Source organism: Pteropus medius, unplaced genomic scaffold (assembly GCF_902729225.1).
Source record: "Pteropus medius unplaced genomic scaffold, Ma_sr-lr_union100, whole genome shotgun sequence".
Classification (NCBI taxonomy): domain Eukaryota; kingdom Metazoa; phylum Chordata; class Mammalia; order Chiroptera; family Pteropodidae; genus Pteropus; species Pteropus medius.
The window spans coordinates 4,092,012-4,109,136 of record NW_024355206.1 but is presented as its reverse complement, the minus strand read 5'-3'; the positions used below and the strand labels follow the sequence as shown (position 1 = coordinate 4,109,136).

The 17,125-nt window shown below is 45.8% G+C and overlaps 1 protein-coding gene across 1 annotated transcript in view; it reads right to left on the bottom strand.

The window, feature by feature from the left end:
- Window positions 1–17,125, bottom strand: part of ALPK3 (alpha kinase 3) — a 55,595-nt gene that overhangs the window by 12,761 nt on the left and 25,709 nt on the right. Inside the window, exons 6-13 of the mRNA XM_039858223.1 lie at window positions 8,696–10,814; window positions 7,891–8,038; window positions 7,376–7,503; window positions 7,208–7,243; window positions 4,611–4,891; window positions 3,905–3,993; window positions 2,899–3,122; window positions 523–571 (exon numbers count right to left, since the gene is read on the bottom strand). Of these exons, the coding sequence (XP_039714157.1) occupies window positions 523–571; window positions 2,899–3,122; window positions 3,905–3,993; window positions 4,611–4,891; window positions 7,208–7,243; window positions 7,376–7,503; window positions 7,891–8,038; window positions 8,696–10,814 (3,074 nt within the window). The remainder of the gene's footprint in view (window positions 1–522; window positions 572–2,898; window positions 3,123–3,904; window positions 3,994–4,610; window positions 4,892–7,207; window positions 7,244–7,375; window positions 7,504–7,890; window positions 8,039–8,695; window positions 10,815–17,125) is intronic.

The following is a 17,125-nucleotide window of genomic DNA, read 5'->3' as shown; positions in this document are numbered from 1 at the left end:
ACTCGGGGATGGTTGTGGCCACTGTGTCATAGCCTAGGTATACCCTACCTGAGGGTGCTGAGGAGTCTGACCCGTGCTACTTCAGGTGGCAGCATCCAAAATATCGATTCTAAACTGAGGTCTCACTGTGCCCTGGCTCATGGAACTCATCATGTGGGACACTAATTGTTGTGAGGATGACCTGCCTTTTTAACGTAAATGAGAGCAGACTCTTAAGGCGTCGCTCTGTTCACAGGGCCCTAGCCCAGCTGCACGGTGATGAGCTTTCCCCAGTGAGAAGAAAGAGAAGCAGGTACAGTGAAAGTCCAGGACTGCAGGCGACCCCGTGTGTGGGCGTCAACAGTTGCTGGTCCAGCACAGACAGTGAGGATCAGCGGCCTCTGGGATGCTACTGTATGGCCAAAGTGTGACTGGGACCATTTGGCCATGGGCAAGCACCTCAGGGATGGAGACCAGAATAACTTTGATATGTGACACTGTGAGAAGACTCTCAGAGGGCATTCTGTCCTTCGAAGTACTCACCCTCGCAGCTTGGTGGCGATCTGCACATCAGTCACCTTCCAGTCAACCCCTGAAAAGAGAGAAAGTTGGGAGCTGATGGCAGCCTAGGCTGGTTCTAGGACCCACATGTCTTCAAGATGGATATCCTTTAGATGAGAAGTTGCTAGGTTTCAGGGCACATCTTCAGGCATCCTCTCACTGGGACATCACCAGTGGCCTGTCTCACGGGCAGCATGGGTATTTCTATATTATTAGTAGTAATAATAATCCCATTTTTACAGGTGAGGAGCTAGGCACAGTTAAGTGACTCAAGCTAAGTCACATTTATTCATTCATTCAATCATTGAGCACTGACCACTGTGAGTCAAAGTGAAAGTTCAACTTTTCTTACTTCTAAATCCAAAACACTTCCAACTGTGTAACCCTGTCTCTACTGAATCACATTAGGTCACAAACTGGGCTGCCCGCTGGCTCTGAGCTAAAACTTTCTCATTTCTCTTAACAGATTAGCCAATCTGATCAGGAGAGAGAAGGTGGGCATGTGAGGAAAATCGGGGCAGCAGAAATGTAACACTGGATAAGACCGGCTTCTGCATACTCAAAAAGGCAGCAAGCAAGCACTGCTAGAGCCAAGATGGTCTAGGTCGAGACAGCCTTGGAAGAATCAAGCCAGGCAAAATGGTGAGGGAGAAGTTTCTCCACCCTGCCAGTCTGCCCCAGCATCTCCACACTCATGCATTAGATTTGTGACCTTCTTTCTTCTTTTCAAACTGGTCTCATTCTTCTAGAAACCTGCCTTTCACGAACAGGGCTGGGTACCACTGTGTGACAGAATAGCAAAAATGTGGGCTTGAGAGTCAGATGAACCTGGATTTACGTCTCAGCTCTGTCATTCTGAGCTGTGTGAACCTGGCAAATCACTTACTATCTCTAATCCTCCACTGTAAAAATGGGGATGATACTACCAAGCTCGCAGAGATCACAGTGTGTAGAGGACTCTAACTTAGTGTCTGAAACACAGTAGTTATACAGTAAATATTAATTTGTCATGTCTTTCAACATTTATCACGTTCTAGTTTGCATTATGATAATGATACTCCCTTACGCCTGCGCAGACTTTCAGTTTATAGTCTGCAGAATGCTTTCACAAATACGGTCTCAGTTAATCCTCATAAGAAGTCTAAGAGGTAGGTAGAGAAGGTATTATTATTCCAAGAGAGGGAAAGGAAACTGCAGCTCGGCAGAATTAAATGACCTGAGCTTCAGTTTTCTTCTCTGTAAAAAGAGACCCAGCTAGAAAACAATGAGGCCCAGACTTAAATCTAATCTTTGACTCCTAAGTCTTTCTACTATATCATGTTATCTCGTTATAGAAATTGGTATACTTATCATCGCTTCTTAAGGACAATGATTATTCCTAATTCACCTTTTTATCTTTCTAATATTGAGTAAATGCTGGAGGGAAGGAGAGAGAGAGGGAGGGAGGGAGGGAGGGAGGAAGGAAGGAAGGAAGGGAGAACTTATGAGTTAAAGAGTAAATGATAATGGCTTAATGTGTTACTAGGCCCCTCCATTCAATACATGGAGTTACAGATACAATATTTACACTGTACAGTTTAACCCCCATGAAAAGCACATTTGAGCCAGTTTTCTCTCTGTCTTTTGGTTTTCTCACTTATTTACATTAGAGACCAGACGGAATCAGCATTCCTCTCCTCCCACTGTAGAGAAAGTTTTATCTTTTTCTCTCCCCTGCCCAGTTCTGGTTAAAGAGAGGAGGCATGGAGAAGGTGGTCAGAGAAGGAAGGAGGATTCATGCCTGCTGGCCTTCCTTTGTTGGGGAGAATCTGAGTAATAAGAGAAACAGAGATACACTAAAAAGAAGTCAGAAAGACTACACTGGTTTACATAATAAAGAGCTAACAAAGACAGAAGCAGAAGAGGAGGGTGAAGAGGAAAGGAAGGAGGGCGTGGGGAGGCAAGGGATAGAAAAGCTCCAAGGGCTGGGATGAAAGCGAGAGTGTGAGAAGTATGGAGAGTGAAAAAGTCCAAAGCAAAGCTGCAAGGCAGGCAGGAAAGGGAGATTTCGAAAAAGTGGTTGTAGGTTTGATTAGATCTTTTGTAATGTTCTTTGAAATAAATTTCTTTTTAATTTTAAGTGGAGCCTGGAATGCATACCTTTAAATGCAACTGCAGTTACAGACTAGGCTACAGGAGGCCCTCATACGTATTAGTGTTCCATACAAAATGCTGCCTGTCCCAGTGACTTTACAAAGTTACTGTGAAAAGCGCAGGAGAATAAGTATGAAAGTGTATAGCAGACTAGTACACAAGCACTGTGCCCTGCCCTTCCACATGCTCATGCACACACATATGTGCACACTCACACTCTTATACCTGCCAGATCTGTCACCAGAAAGCTGCCATTCGTCCACAGATACAGCCAGTGCTGGAAGGTCTGGCACTTCTGCATGGCTTCTGAGCTGCTAGACGATGCTGGCGCCCCGGCATAGCCCCACTCCCGGGAACAGTAAGTCTCCAGGGGTTTGCCCAGATCCTCCTCCAGGGTAGCATATGGGATATTGTTTGCAGGCCGGTAGATCAGATACAGTGGGATGATCCTAAACATAGTTTCACCCTGCAGTGAGCAGGAAGTATGGTGCCAGAGAGCTGCCCCCTACATCTCAATTCTATACTCTTGGATGTAAAAGGGGTACCCTTCCAAGAAAGAGACTGAAAGACAGCAAGGGAGGGGAGCCCCACCCTGAAGAAATGGAGGAAATGGAGATCACTGGCTTCAGAGTCTCGTCCATTCTCTGAGGTCAGCGAGAGTAGAACTGAACCATACGATGGTCCCAGGAGGACTCTGTGCCTGGGGGCTGGACGAAGACCAGACTGTCAAAAAGAAACACCTCTGGAGAGGATTCAACCAAACTGTGGTTCAATGCCAGCCAGACCCCAATATCCAAGAGTAGGAGTCCAGGTTCAGGTCTCGAAGTGGAAACAAGGCCTATTTACAGCTGACTCCTACAAACCCAGGCCCCTGGCCTGCGACCATAGGGAAGTCCCGACCAGTGTGCCTGGGAGCTCAGCCTAGCCCACTACCTTCAGAGAGGCCCAGAATACGCTGTGTTCAAACTCTGGCACACGTGTCTCACATGGAGAACTGGGGTAGTGGGGAGTAGACTAACACCAGGGCAGAGGCTTTCCTAAAGTGGGCACTGAATCTTGGGATTTTTATTTCTACGTTTTGTAGGACCATCGAGCTGAGTGAGCATGGGCTTAGCTCTGGGCTCATTTGCATGAAGCCATAACTCAGGAAGCCCCTGTGAAATCACTGTTCTTTGCAGAAGCTCAAGTCAGCAGGTCTGGACACTGCATGCCCTGCTCCCCATGCACTTACTCAGGCACCTCCCCAAAGCCAGGTGCGGCCCGGGCTTCAGCTGCAAAGATTTTGCAGTACTCCCGACTCATGTTCTGGATCTTGCACCCCTGTGGATTACAGAGAACCCAATCTAGTCAGCAAGGTGGCCCCCCTGTACTCTCACACCTACAAGGTGGCCCCCTTGTACTCTCACACCTCTAGAAGCATGAGGGCCAGCTGCTAGAGGACTGCAGGGAGAGACCCAGGCCTGGAAACCTGGGTTCACGCCTTACCTGAGCCCTGCTCTGCACCTTACTTTTCTCACGTGTAAAACAAGAGGCTTTGGACTTGTTTTCAAAATGATTTCCTAACAGCATTTCCTGGTGCCCTGGTGTCAGGTGGCAGTGTTGCAGGGACCACGCTGTGGACAGCAAGCAGAGTACACGCCACCCCACCTACAGCCATTTTTCTCTTATCTCACATATAAGGCTTCCCTTTATCTCACAAGCAAGATATGGTGAGCATGGTGGGAAAGGTTTCTGCTGCAAAAATTTAGTTTAAAAACTAAAGCCCCAAAGACGCAGGCTGGATTACATCGCAGGCTCTCCTCAAGGATCACCTAGGAGCCTCACAAGGGTGAGGCTGAAATGGCTTCTGGCTCCATACCAGGGTTCCCAACATGACCCGGGCTGAGGAAGGGGAGGTGGTGAGAGTGGAGGACGGGCATGGGGATGAGACATAGTACCTGAATGGTGACGTCATAGTTTCTGCCCAGGAGAGAAGTCTCACTGCTGGGCCCAAACACCAGCAGGCTGGACACCTTGATGACGCACGTGCGGCCCGACTCAAAGATGGGCTCCAGCCCGTAGATGACCTTGGCCTGGAAGGCTTTCCGAAGGCCGTATGTACGTCCACTCCCTCGTAGCTCCTCACTTGCCAGGCGCCCAAAGAGCTTGTCTCCCCAGCAGCCAGAGTCAGCCAGACCCTTAGCAAACACCATAGGGGTCATCTCGATCTCTTCTCCAACTGAAGGGGAATAGGAAAAACATGGAAAACTAGAAGTTCCTGCCTCATTGATGTGGGGTCTGTAGGGCTAGAAATGGCAGGAACATTCTCCCACCTGCCACCCAGGTGTGCTCACTCTCTGTCCATTACTATTCTTTGGAATATACACACTGTGAGTCTTCTACCACACTGTGAGCCTCCAAGGGCAGAAACTGCAGCTGACAGATCCCTATCATGTAACAGTGCTCGAGTGTGCCCATCACCTAGTAAGGATGTGGCGAGGTCTATGGCAGGCAGGGGTTTTCTGAGGAAGTGGCAATCAATACAGAATAGCAGAATTACTGTTTTTGAATTAGGTGTTTTGATCAAATCCAGCAGCAGTGAGCACTCCTAGAACTCAAATTGTGACCATTACCATTTCCCACTGTAAAGACCCAGCGCTCCCTGAAGAAATGGCTGATTCCAGGCCTCGGGCAGGAAATGTACAGGATGGACATGAAGTATCTTATCAGACCAGAAAGGAAAGAAGTGATTGAAAACGATTGGAGGCTTGTCAAAAGGACACAGGAGCCAATCTTCTACAGGGGCTTCCACTAGCCAAAATCAGACAATCTTACCAACAAAAATGAATAATTTCCACAATGTACCAAACATATCAAAAATGTCAAAAATCTGTATGTTCATAATTGTAATTGAAGAAAATTTCCCGTCCCCACAAAACACACACACACACACACCACCTCACTGGTGTGTGTGAGGTGGTGTGTGTGTGTGTGTGTGTGTGTGTGTTTGGGTACTAAGGATACTAAGGATACATTGGAGGATACTAAGGCACCAACTCAGGGTAACCAAATAACCAGTTCTCCTTCACAGAAAAATTTCAACTAATGAATGAAGAAGAAATGACAGAATTAAAATACTACATGTTGCAAATCCTAACAAAATAATGGATTTAGGCAATAACCAGTGACTGTTAACCCCTAGGATAACCCCTTGATAAAGGTGTATCAAATAGGTATTTTTTCCTTTTAAAAGGGATGGATCAGGCGGAAGACAACTGAATGAACTCACTGATCAATCTCAACGTTACTAAAACAATCAGACGTTATGTTCCAGCAAACAAGATGCAAAAGAAAATACACTGCACACATGTGAAGTTTTCTTGCTTAAAAAAAATTATACCAGAATCTGACCAAGTCTCTCGATATGACTACCAGTTTAGAGAAAGCATATGGATGGATGGAGGAACACGTTAAATGGCGATATAATCAACAAAATTTGAATGTAAGAAATTCTACACATCAAGTGACTTCAACAAATAAATGGCACGGAGGGAAAACAAGTGAGGGAGAACTGTGATGTATCAGTGAGACTCAAGAGACGTGCCGGTCCGAAGCAACGACTGGTTCATAATTCAAATGAACCAACGCTTATGAGACAACTGGAAGAATGGGACTAGATATCTGGTGATGTTAATGGTTCACTAAGGCATACCTCGGAGGCACTGCAGGTTCGGTTCCACACCGCCCACTGCAACAAAGCGAGTGTCGCAATAGAGTCGTAATCTTTTTGCTGGTGGAAGGTGTTGCCTTCAATTTGTGAAAATGCAATCTCTTTGAAACACAATAAAACAAAGTATGCCTGTACTGAGTTTTTAGGTGTGAAGTTTGATTTGATGTTGATTAACTCTGATTTGATAACTGAACAAAAAGCACTGGTTGAATGAATGATTAAATGAGTGACCAAATGAAAGACTTAACACGTTAGTTGGCAAATGACGCTCTCGGAATGTTTCCATCACCAGCTGCCTTCGCCTCCTGTATCTCTTGCAGGAGCAACACAGACTCTTCCTCTGATGTCTGAGCCTTTAAAATGCTATCAAATGTCGGCGTACGTCACAGTCACCAGGTAGCCTACTGGAAACGCAATTTTCCTAGGTTCTTCCCCAGAGACGGTGATTAAGGAGAGCTGCAGTAGGGCCCACAACACTGCATTTTTAGCAGGCTCTCCACGTGAATCAGACGCATGCACCACTGTGAGAAACTCGGGGAGGGAGCTGGCAGGGTTAAGATGTGCCCTGGCAGCCTGACCTGCCCTCGGTCAAGGGCTCTGTCATGGGCAAAGGGCACAGGCTGAATTAACTTCCCCCACCATCTTCTGAAATAGCCCTGTTCCACCCTCCTCCCTAAGCCTCTCCTGAACTAGGAGGCAAAGGGCATCTATGAGTGCAGGCGAACCCAGCATTTGGAACAGATTCCAAGTCCTCGGAGAAGGTCCCCCTGTGGATGGCAGAGCAGGAATGAAGGTGACCCCCTTCTCCCCCAAGGGGCTCCATACCTTCACCTTCTTCTCTGGAGACAAATCCTGACAAAACTGTGTGGATAAAAAGGAGAGAAAACAGCTGCCCTCAGGCTGGTCTACCCAGAGAAAGCGCCATCTCTGCATAGACGACAGTTGCCCTCCCTTAGGAGCCAGGCAGGGCAGAGACCCCGGGGGTACACTCACCCTCAGGGCTGAGGCAGAAGTCCGTGGAGGCTGAGCCATGTTCGTTTTGGATGGTGCATCGGTACACACCACAGTCCACAGGGGCCGCCTGCACGATGGCCAGGGCTGCCGGCCCCTCGTCCCCTGCACTGCGGAAAGTGGAGACCCTTCCTGTGAAGGCCATCACCACGGCATGGCCAGGGCCAGACTGCAGTCCCGAGGCTCCTCAGACCCCGCTCTCAGAGGCTGCTGGGAGCTCTGGGGCAGGCAGCAAGGTATGGTGGTCAAGAGCTGGTCCTGGATCACACGGGTCTGGTTTGCAGTCCTGACACTCACTAGCTGTGCCTTTGGGCATGTAACTTAATACTTCTGAGCCTCAATTTCCTTTTCTCTACTATGGGAATGTTAGAATCTCCCTTGTGGGGTCACTGTGAGGATTAAATTAGGTGACAGACCCAAAGTGTTAGGACAATGCCCAACATGATGACTGATAATCAGGGAGCCAAGTCAGGGGAGGTGGCGTCCAGCTGGCTTACCTCCTGCCCACCTCGCCCACTGAGCGCTGATCCTTGGCCCATGTCAAGACCGAGTCACTGAGAATGTTAAAAAACTGGCACCAGAGCTTCAGGCTGCCCGAGGCATCAGGAAACTGCTCCACCCGAATCTTGCGGATCACCTGTGGGGCTGGGAGCAGGGAGGGGCCCAGGTAAGAAGATTACGCCCCTCCACTCCATCTTGTGCCCTCTCTGGTGAGACCCCTGGGTGTCCCTGGAGGAAAAGGCTGAGAGAAAAGAGGACTCAAGTCTCCACACAAACCCACTCCTTCGCATACCCCAGCTGTGCCCCACCTGTATCTCTGAGGCGTCTGCCCTGACCCCCAAGGCACATACACTAGCTAGGAAGAACCCACCACCCACTGTACCCCTCCCCAGGCCAGGGAAAGCACCCCAGCTGAGGGCATAGGCAGCAGCCAAAAGAGGAATTTCCATTTGCATGAAAGGCCCCTAGCTCTAGGGACTCACGTTTGACTCTTGTCCCTACCACTCGACAGTGATGAGGACGCTACTGCAGCCAGGCCTTGGGCTAAGCACTTCCTCTACCTTATCTAACCCTCACAACGTTACAAAGCTGGTGCTATTACCAAACCCCGAGCGGCAGAGCCAGGGCGAGAGGCAGGCCTTCCAGATCCCGAAGCCTGTGGGACCGTGACGTGAGAATACCTTTAGAAGATTCTCTGTAACCCCTTGCAGGCATGTGCCACCCAGCAGCTGCAGCAATGCCCTCCGCTGATCAACCCTCTTCGTGATGCTGAACCCGTCCCCACCGCCCACCGCCACTCACCTTTCAGCAGGTCCTTGGCTTTCTTCGGCTTGGCTGGAGTTTCCTGCTTGCCTTCATCCAGGGCCAGCTCCGCATTCAGCTCACTGGCCTTGGAGCTGGAGCCCAGGTCTCCCGCTGCTGGCTCCTCCTCTGCCTGTGGCACCGCCAGCAGGCCCGCCTTTCGACCCTGGGTAGGTGAGCGTTTCTCCCGCCCGGGAGTCCCTGGGGACCCAGGCGAAAGGCCCTTCCTGGGACCCCGGGGGGAGACCACGGGGCTCTCTCTTTCTTCAGGCTTGGTGGCCTCCCCGTCTCCTGCTGCTCTGACCTTAGGGAGAAACCTCTTCCTCCGGGCCCCCAGAGCCAGTTCTTCAGGGGTAGCTGCAGGGAGACCTGTCAGCACCTCCCCTGGGACTTCTCGGAAAGGTTCCTGGGTTCTGCTCTCTGTTGACAGTGGCCCCTGACCAGGGGCTGTCTGCCCACCTGCCTCGGCCGGCAGCTCCTCCACAATGCTCTCCTGGGAGGGGCTCAGGAGACCAAGCCCCTCAAGGGGAGCCTCCCCCTCCCCCGACTCTACCGAAGCCAGCTCAGGGCCCTCCTCCTGGCCTACCACAATAGCTGGGACAGTGAGGGGGCTGGGGACAGGGACACGGGCAGCAGCCAGAGCTTGGCGGCCAGCCTGCACTTCGCGGTCCAGGAGGCTGGTGAGGCGGCGGGAGGTGCAGGGGCTAAGCAGAAGGGTCTGTGCGCTCTGCACCAGGTGGTCATTCTCCACGCGCTCCAGGATGCGCCGAGACGTGCGCGGACTCAGACCGGCCACTTCCACGGTTGGGGCCAGCTTGGCCGAGGGTGCTGGGCCCCCGGGGACAGCGTCCTCCTGGGACTCTGTGCCCCCTCCACTTGTCTCTGTGCTGGATAGCTTCAGCAGCAAAAGCAAGTAGTTCTTCAGGGAATCTATGAGGCCAGGGTCGCAGCTCCGGAGGCCTGGGGGCTTCTCTTCCACAACGGGCATCTTGGTGCAGGCCCCCTCATTGCTGGCTGCCATGGCTTCTGGTGGGTGATTCTGGGTGGGGGTCCCCAGCCCCAGGTGCAGTGCGGGAACAGAACTCATCAAGGCCTGGTCCCCAGAGGGCAGTAAGGTAGTACTCATGTGCTGAGAAGCCAGGGTGCTGGGCAGCCCCTGCTGTGAGTTGTCAGTTAGACCAGCCCCAGGAAGAGAGGGCAGAGTGGGTACCTCCGGGCTTGGGCCAGTGGGAGGACAGCTGCCCAGATCCACAGACAGCACCTCGCCCAGCTGCTCCTCCTTGGGGCACTGGAACAGGCCATCCTCTGGCTTGTCCTTGACTGGGCCTGACCGCTGCCAGCTCTGACCTCTCTCTCTTCCCATTAAGCTACCCTCAGGAGGTAGCTGTGCTGGGAGCATGAGGCCCCCTGCCCGGGGACCCAGCACAGTTTCCTCTTGGTTCCCAGAGGCTGTTACTGATGCTTCTTCAGATCTGAGCATGAAACCAAGTTTTTCTGGGACACAAGACCCTTCTGGGGTCTGCTCAAAGTATTCAATACTTTGAGGAGACCTAGGATCCTCTGAAGGTGGGAGTTTGGGGGCTCTGGGCTGTGGGCGGAGGTGGGTCACCGACTCCTTCTCTGGCTGACCTTTAACGGCTGTGGGTATGCTCCCCTCTAACTGTATCCCCTTGCCTTCCTGTATCTTTCTGTCTTCCTGTGTCGTCGCATATGCCAGTGTCTTCCTGTCTTCCTGTGTCCTCTCACTTGCCTGTGTCCCTCCTACCTTTGTCCCTGTCCTTCCCTGTGCCATCACATCCTCCTGGGATCTCCTATCTGATACTAGCCTCTCACCTTCTTGTGTCACAACGTTCACCTGTGTCTTCTTGTCTGTCTGCATCCTCAGGGTTGTTTGCGTTCCATCTCCCTGCGGCCTGCCATCCACCTGCATCTTCCCATTTGCCTCTGTATTCTTCTCGTCTCCAAGTTTCCTGTCAGCATATGTTCTACTCTCTTGGGTTTCTGCATCCATGGGCTCGATGACACCCTGACTTCTGGGGGTGCTGCCGCCAGCAGAGGCTCTATCAGCACTGCTGCTGGCTGATGTGGTAGGAGCCATGGTCGTCTGGGACTCCAGGACCTGAGAACATATGGACAAAAGGAAGAGCTTAGCTCATGCGCCTCAGGATCTCTCTCCAGTCTGCCATCCTAGCCTCCTCTGACCTTATCCAGAACCATCCTGATGTGAATCCTGCCACCTGGTTTCTCAGGCCCGCGTGGAGTTGGGAGGAAGAGGACATGTGACAAAGTGCCAAGCCCTCCTACCCCAATCCCTGATTCCAGGGAATCAGGAATATCCAGCGTCCAGGTCCAAGTCCAGTCTGGCCCTTCCCACCTCTTCCTGAAGAAATTCTGCGTCTCCCCAAAGGCCCTGCTCATGTGTTATCCCACCCCACACTCCGGCCATTTGAAGGAGAGTCTCTTCTCCCCAGGGCTTGTAAGCGATTGATCTGTCTCTCTCTTGTGGTACCAAACTGCCTGGAAAGAAATATGGGTGAAGTGGGATTACTTAAATATAAAACCTGACTCTTCACAACAATATGAAATAGTTGTGAGAATTGCCTCCTTTTAGAGATAACAGCACTGGTGCTCTGATTTGTCTGTTATCAGCTAGTAAGTGGCAGAGTTTAGTATAGAAGCCAGGTGTGCCTCCCTCCAAATCCCGTGTTCTTTGCTATTATACTCTAATGCCATCCATTTAATATAATTAAAGGACTTCCTGTCTAAATGGAGTGGTAGAAGACAGTAATTTGCCTCCTTTCCTCCTGAATATAATCAAACCAACACAGTAAACAAGAAAAAAAATAGCAGATTCCACTGTTAGTACAACTGGAAGCAAATAAAACCTACAGTCTCAAAAAATGGGTTAGAGTTGTCAGAAGCAGGTACATAGATGCAACACTCGGGGACTGAGCTGTGACAAACGCTATATGGGAGAAATAAATAGTGAAACAGTTCAGCAGATGAATAGTGACACTGTTCAGGTCTCAGAATCTGTCAGCAAAACAGTTACTGTCGATACAGGACTCATCCTAGGGTGATAAGCCTCAATACCCCACTTATAACAAAAACTACAGGATCTTGAAAGGCTGGGTGGAAATCAAGAGAAGACAGTAAGGGTGGGGTCCACGACAGGGGAAGAAAAGTGGAACAGCCCCCTATATGCGGATCTGAAAAAACACCATCGAAAATATACTCCTGAAGAAACCTCCCAGAAATTGCTAAGAAAATCGTTTTTGAACATACAAGGGGTTAAGGAATATTGTTCCCATGAGCCCTGCTTGAGGAAACTACTAGAGAACAAACTGGTCAGCCAAAAGACAATTAGGGAAACCATGGCCAAGAACTGATGGTGAGCATGAAATATATACTTACCTGCAGAACCAAACTAAAACCATAGGAGCTCAGCGTAGCAGATCAGAATGTCAGTGTTTTATGCCTGACAATGCAGACATACAACTAGGACAAAAGGGGGAGAGGGAGAAGGTGACAAGTGGGGTAAGCTCTGTGATTGTGTCACCTATACAAGCCCGGAACCAAAGACATTAATTATTCAAAGCTGCAACACCAGGTAACAGAAATACAGGGTATGTAACTATATAAAGAGAATCACTCAGAAACAAAACTTTGTGCTAACAAGAGACAGAACGTGTAAGAGAAAAAAAATGGGGAAGTGGAAACTATCACTGCTCATCATAAAAAAAAATTGAAAGATACTGACTGAACAGACAAAATAATGGTATTAATATAAAATTTAAATTATAAATTACTATATACAAATAAGTCTAAATATCAGAAGAACCAGACACAAAACCAAACAGATTATATAATGAAAGACTTTTAAAAATATATAATTAAAATATATTTAAATTGAGTAGGTAATTTAAAGACTTTATACTTTTATACTTTACTGAATATGAAATTTTGAATGAATGGTATGAATACGGGAAAAATAGAAGAGTTTGGTGACTATCAGGAGCCATCAAATGTTAAGTCCAACTGACTGAAGAATTTTAATAAAAACGCTCCTCCAGCTTCTCTGACAACCAGTAAGGCATTAACAGACAAAAACGCTTGGAGCCAACAATAGTGATTAGTCATATACTAGAACCTTCTTTGGATTTCTGATATTAGAAATACTGATATGGACAGGAGAGATATAAATTTACAAAGGAAATTCTGACTTTGCACACAAGGCTCAGGAAAACAGAACTTTTGCCCAAAACTCTTCACTCCCCTCACGCCCAGCCTCATCAGTCCCTGAATCTGACTGAACCCACTTCCTCAGCATCTCAGTGTCCAACCCCTCCCCTCTGTCTCCACTGCCAACTACCTAATCCAAGCGGCCGACAATCCTGTCTTGCCTGGACGACTGCAAAGCCTAATTGATACTCGTGACTCTACTCATTGTCTCTGCTAAACTCGTGTCCTCACTGCAGCCCAAGTGATCTTTTCAAAACACAAATATGATTGTGACACTTCCTCGCTTAAAAACCTCCTAGTGGCTTATCATCACTTAGAGGATAAGGGCTAAAGCCCTAGCCTAAAAGAGCAAAAAGTTTAAGAACACTCTCTGTGAGCTCAGGGATGGTGAAGCAGGCATCGACATGGTCTCTGTACACAGCAACTGGGCTTTATTTAAAAATAGTAAAACTAAAAATGTTAGAGTAGGCAGATAGACTGATAGGAGCAGGAGAGAGAAACCCACAGGGACGCAGATGTTGTTGCCATGAGGCCAGATTCTATCCTTTGACCAACAATTCCATTCTAAAGAATTTATCCTGCAGATATACTTTAATGTGCAAATGGCCTTACACGGATGTTCACCGCAGTGTAGTTTATAATAGCCAGACTAGAAATTACCTAAATTCCATCAACATCGGACTGATCCAATGAATTATGGTACAACCACATTCCAAATGAATATACGAAAAAGCAAAGTATGGAGTAGAAAGTATCATATGCCACTTTTATGTGAAAAATATATAGACGCGCAAACGTATTTGTAAATGCACAGAAAACAGCCCTGGAAAGATGCTCAACTGACTTCAGGAAGAAGAACTGGGTAGTGGGGGCGGGGAGACATGGGGAAAAGATTTAATATTCTCTACACACTTTATACTTTTCTAATTTTACACCACATGCATATGACACATACTCAACGAAATTCAGTTTAAAATGGAAATAAATAAATAAACCCTTGTGTGATCAATGAGGCCTGTCCTTTAGCAAAGGTCCCAGGTCTCTCTCTTCAGGTTCATCTCTTGGGTCCCTCTGCCCTATGACACTACTTACTGTACTGACCGCTGTGCTATTTTATAACCACTTTGCTTTTTTCTCTGCTGTATATTCTCACCTTTCTCCTTGACCACCTGGAAGACTTCTTCTCTTCCTTGAAGACCTCATTCAAGTTTCTTCTCTTCTATGAGGAATTCTGAGTTCCCTCCTCTACTCCCCCAAAAATGTTACTGGCTTCCTACGCCATGCACTCATGGCAAATGTACCTAATTCTATACCTTCATTCTGTGTGGTAGTTACTTGTTCCATGCATGTGTCACCTGCTAATCTGTGACATCTTCTCCTCTGAGGACTGCCAGGCACAGGCTCAGGGTTAGAGGTGGTGTTTAATAACTATATGGTACATGACTGATTGAATACTTCCTGTACAACCACTGACCTAACACTATGGGGTGTATGTGTCAACATCTGAAACTGAAAATGAGAAATGTCATGTATTTCTTAAAAATAAATTTGTGTAGCTAGGGTGAACCTGGTGAGTTCTCTGTAAGCGTCTTCATTACAAAGAATATTAACCTGCCATCCTGTCTTTCCGTGGTCCCCATAAATTCTCAGAAATTAAGGAGCTAGTCTGATTCACCCTTGAAGCCCAGACCCAGGGCTGATACTGAAGTTTCATCATCCTTAAATGTTTAGAATTCCCGAGTGAAACCATCTGGTCCCAAAGATATTTTTCGAAAATTTTGTATTAAAAATTCAATTTCTTTAACAGAGGTTAAAATTATCTTGTTTCATTTTGCATGAGTTTTGGTAGTTTGTGGTTTTTAAGGAATTAGTCTATTTCATCTAAGATGCTGAATTTATGTGCATCAACTTTTCACAGTAGTCCTTTATTGTTTTTTTTAATGGTTGCACACTCTTTAGTGCTATCCTCTTTCATTCTAAGCTTTACTGAGATATAATTGACAAATAAAATAGTATATATTTAAAGTGTACGATGTGATGTTTTGATATACCTGTACACTGCGAAGTGATTATCACAACCAAGACCCTCTTTCATCCTTAATCCTGGTAATTTTGTCTTCTCTCATTTTTTTTCCCTTCATGAGTCTTGCTAGAAGTATATCAATATTATCTTTTGATAATTATTTGATTGTTTCAAGTAACGAGGTTTTTGTTTATCTTTTCCATAGATTTTCTTTTCAATACCATTGTTTTCTGCTCTTTTAATATTCCTTCCTTCTTCTTGCACTGAGTATTTTGCTCTTCCTTAGATTATTGATTTCAGACTTTCCTTCTTTCCTAATATATTTAATAGTACAAATTTTTCTCAAAGCACTGAATTGGTAGCATCTAAATTTCTAATATGTTGTGTTTTCACTTTCGTTTAGTTCAAAATATTTCCCAATTACCTTTGAGGTTTTCCTCTTTGACCCACAAAAGTGTATCATTTAATTTAAAAGTGTTTGGAGACCTTCCTATTATCTTTCTGTCATTGATTTCTAGTTTAATTCCATTTTGGTCACAGAGTATATTTTGTATAATTTCAATTATTTTATATTTGTTAAAGGTTTGTTTATGGCCCTGAATAAGATCTATTTCAGTGAATGTTTTATATACACTTATAAAGAATGAATATTCTATGTGTCTGTTACATCCAGTTGGGTGACAAAGCTGTTCAGTTTTTTCCTATCCTTACTAATTTTCTGTCTACTAGTTCAATTGATTACTGAGAGAGGACTGTTAAAATCTCCAACTGTAATTGATCTATTTTTCCTTTCGGTTCTGCCAGTTTTTGCTTCATGTACTTTGAAGCTGTTGTTAGGGGCAAACACATTTTTTATTATGTTTTCTTGAATCGACCTTTTATCATTAGGTAATTCACTATTTTCACCTGGTAATTTTTGTTGCTCTAAAGTCTATTTTAGATATTAATATGGCCATTCTAGTTTTCAATTGATTAATGTTTCCATAGTACATATTTTCCATTATTTCACTTTTAAACCTATATCATTATAGTTAAAGTCAGTTTCTTGTAAAAACCATAATGTTGGGAATGTATTTTGATCTATTCTCACAATCTCTCTTACTTAAATTTAATATAATTATTTACATGTTTGGATTTAGGTCAATTATTTTATTATCTGTTTTCTATTTATTCCTTGTTTTTCCTTCCTCTGTTTCCCCTTTCCTGTCTTCTGTTAGAGTGTCTGAACGTTTTTGGTATTCCACTTTAATTTACATTTCATAATTTTTACTATATTTCTTTTTTTTAAATTTAATTTTATTAGTTTCAAGCATACAGTACATTGATTAGACATTTATATAGTTTATAGAACAATCCCTCTAATAGCTCTTTCTTTCCTCTGGCTACTATATTTCTTCATATAGTATTTTAATTATTGATCAGGGCTTACTGTATATATATATATATATATGTATGTGTGTGTGTGTGTGTGTGTGTATGCATATACACACACATGCGCGCGCACACACACACACACACACTTACTTAATATCCCACGGTCTACTTTGAGTCAATATTTTACCACCTCAAGTGAAATGCAGTAATCTCAGCACCAACTGTAGTAATCTTACCACCATTACCCTCTCTCCTTTATATTATAGTTTTCTTATGTTTTAGATTTACATATATTGAAAACCCTACAATGTTATAATTTGTATTTTTTAATTTTCATATATATTTTAAAGAATTCGAGAGAAGAATAATCTATTATGTTTGCCCAGACAGTCACCATTTCTGCTGCCCATCCTTCATTCCTGATATTACAAGATCCCTTTTATCCATTTAGCAAATCTTTTAGAACAGGTGTGCTAGCAATGTATTTTCTTAGTTTTTCTTTATCTGAGAATGTCTTTATTTCGCCTTCAATACTGAAAGATATGTTTGCTGAACACAGAATTATAGATTAAAAGGTCTTTTCTTTCAGCAGTTAAAAAATATTCTACTTCCTTTTGACCTCCATTGTTTCTGATGAGAAATCTGCAGTCATCTGAATCACTGTTCCCCTATAAATAATGCATTATTTTTCTCTGCTACTTTCAAGGGTTTTGTTGTTGTTGTTACATTTAGTTCTCAGCAATTTGATGACATGAAATTCTGTGGGTGTCTTATTTGGGAGTTGCTGAACT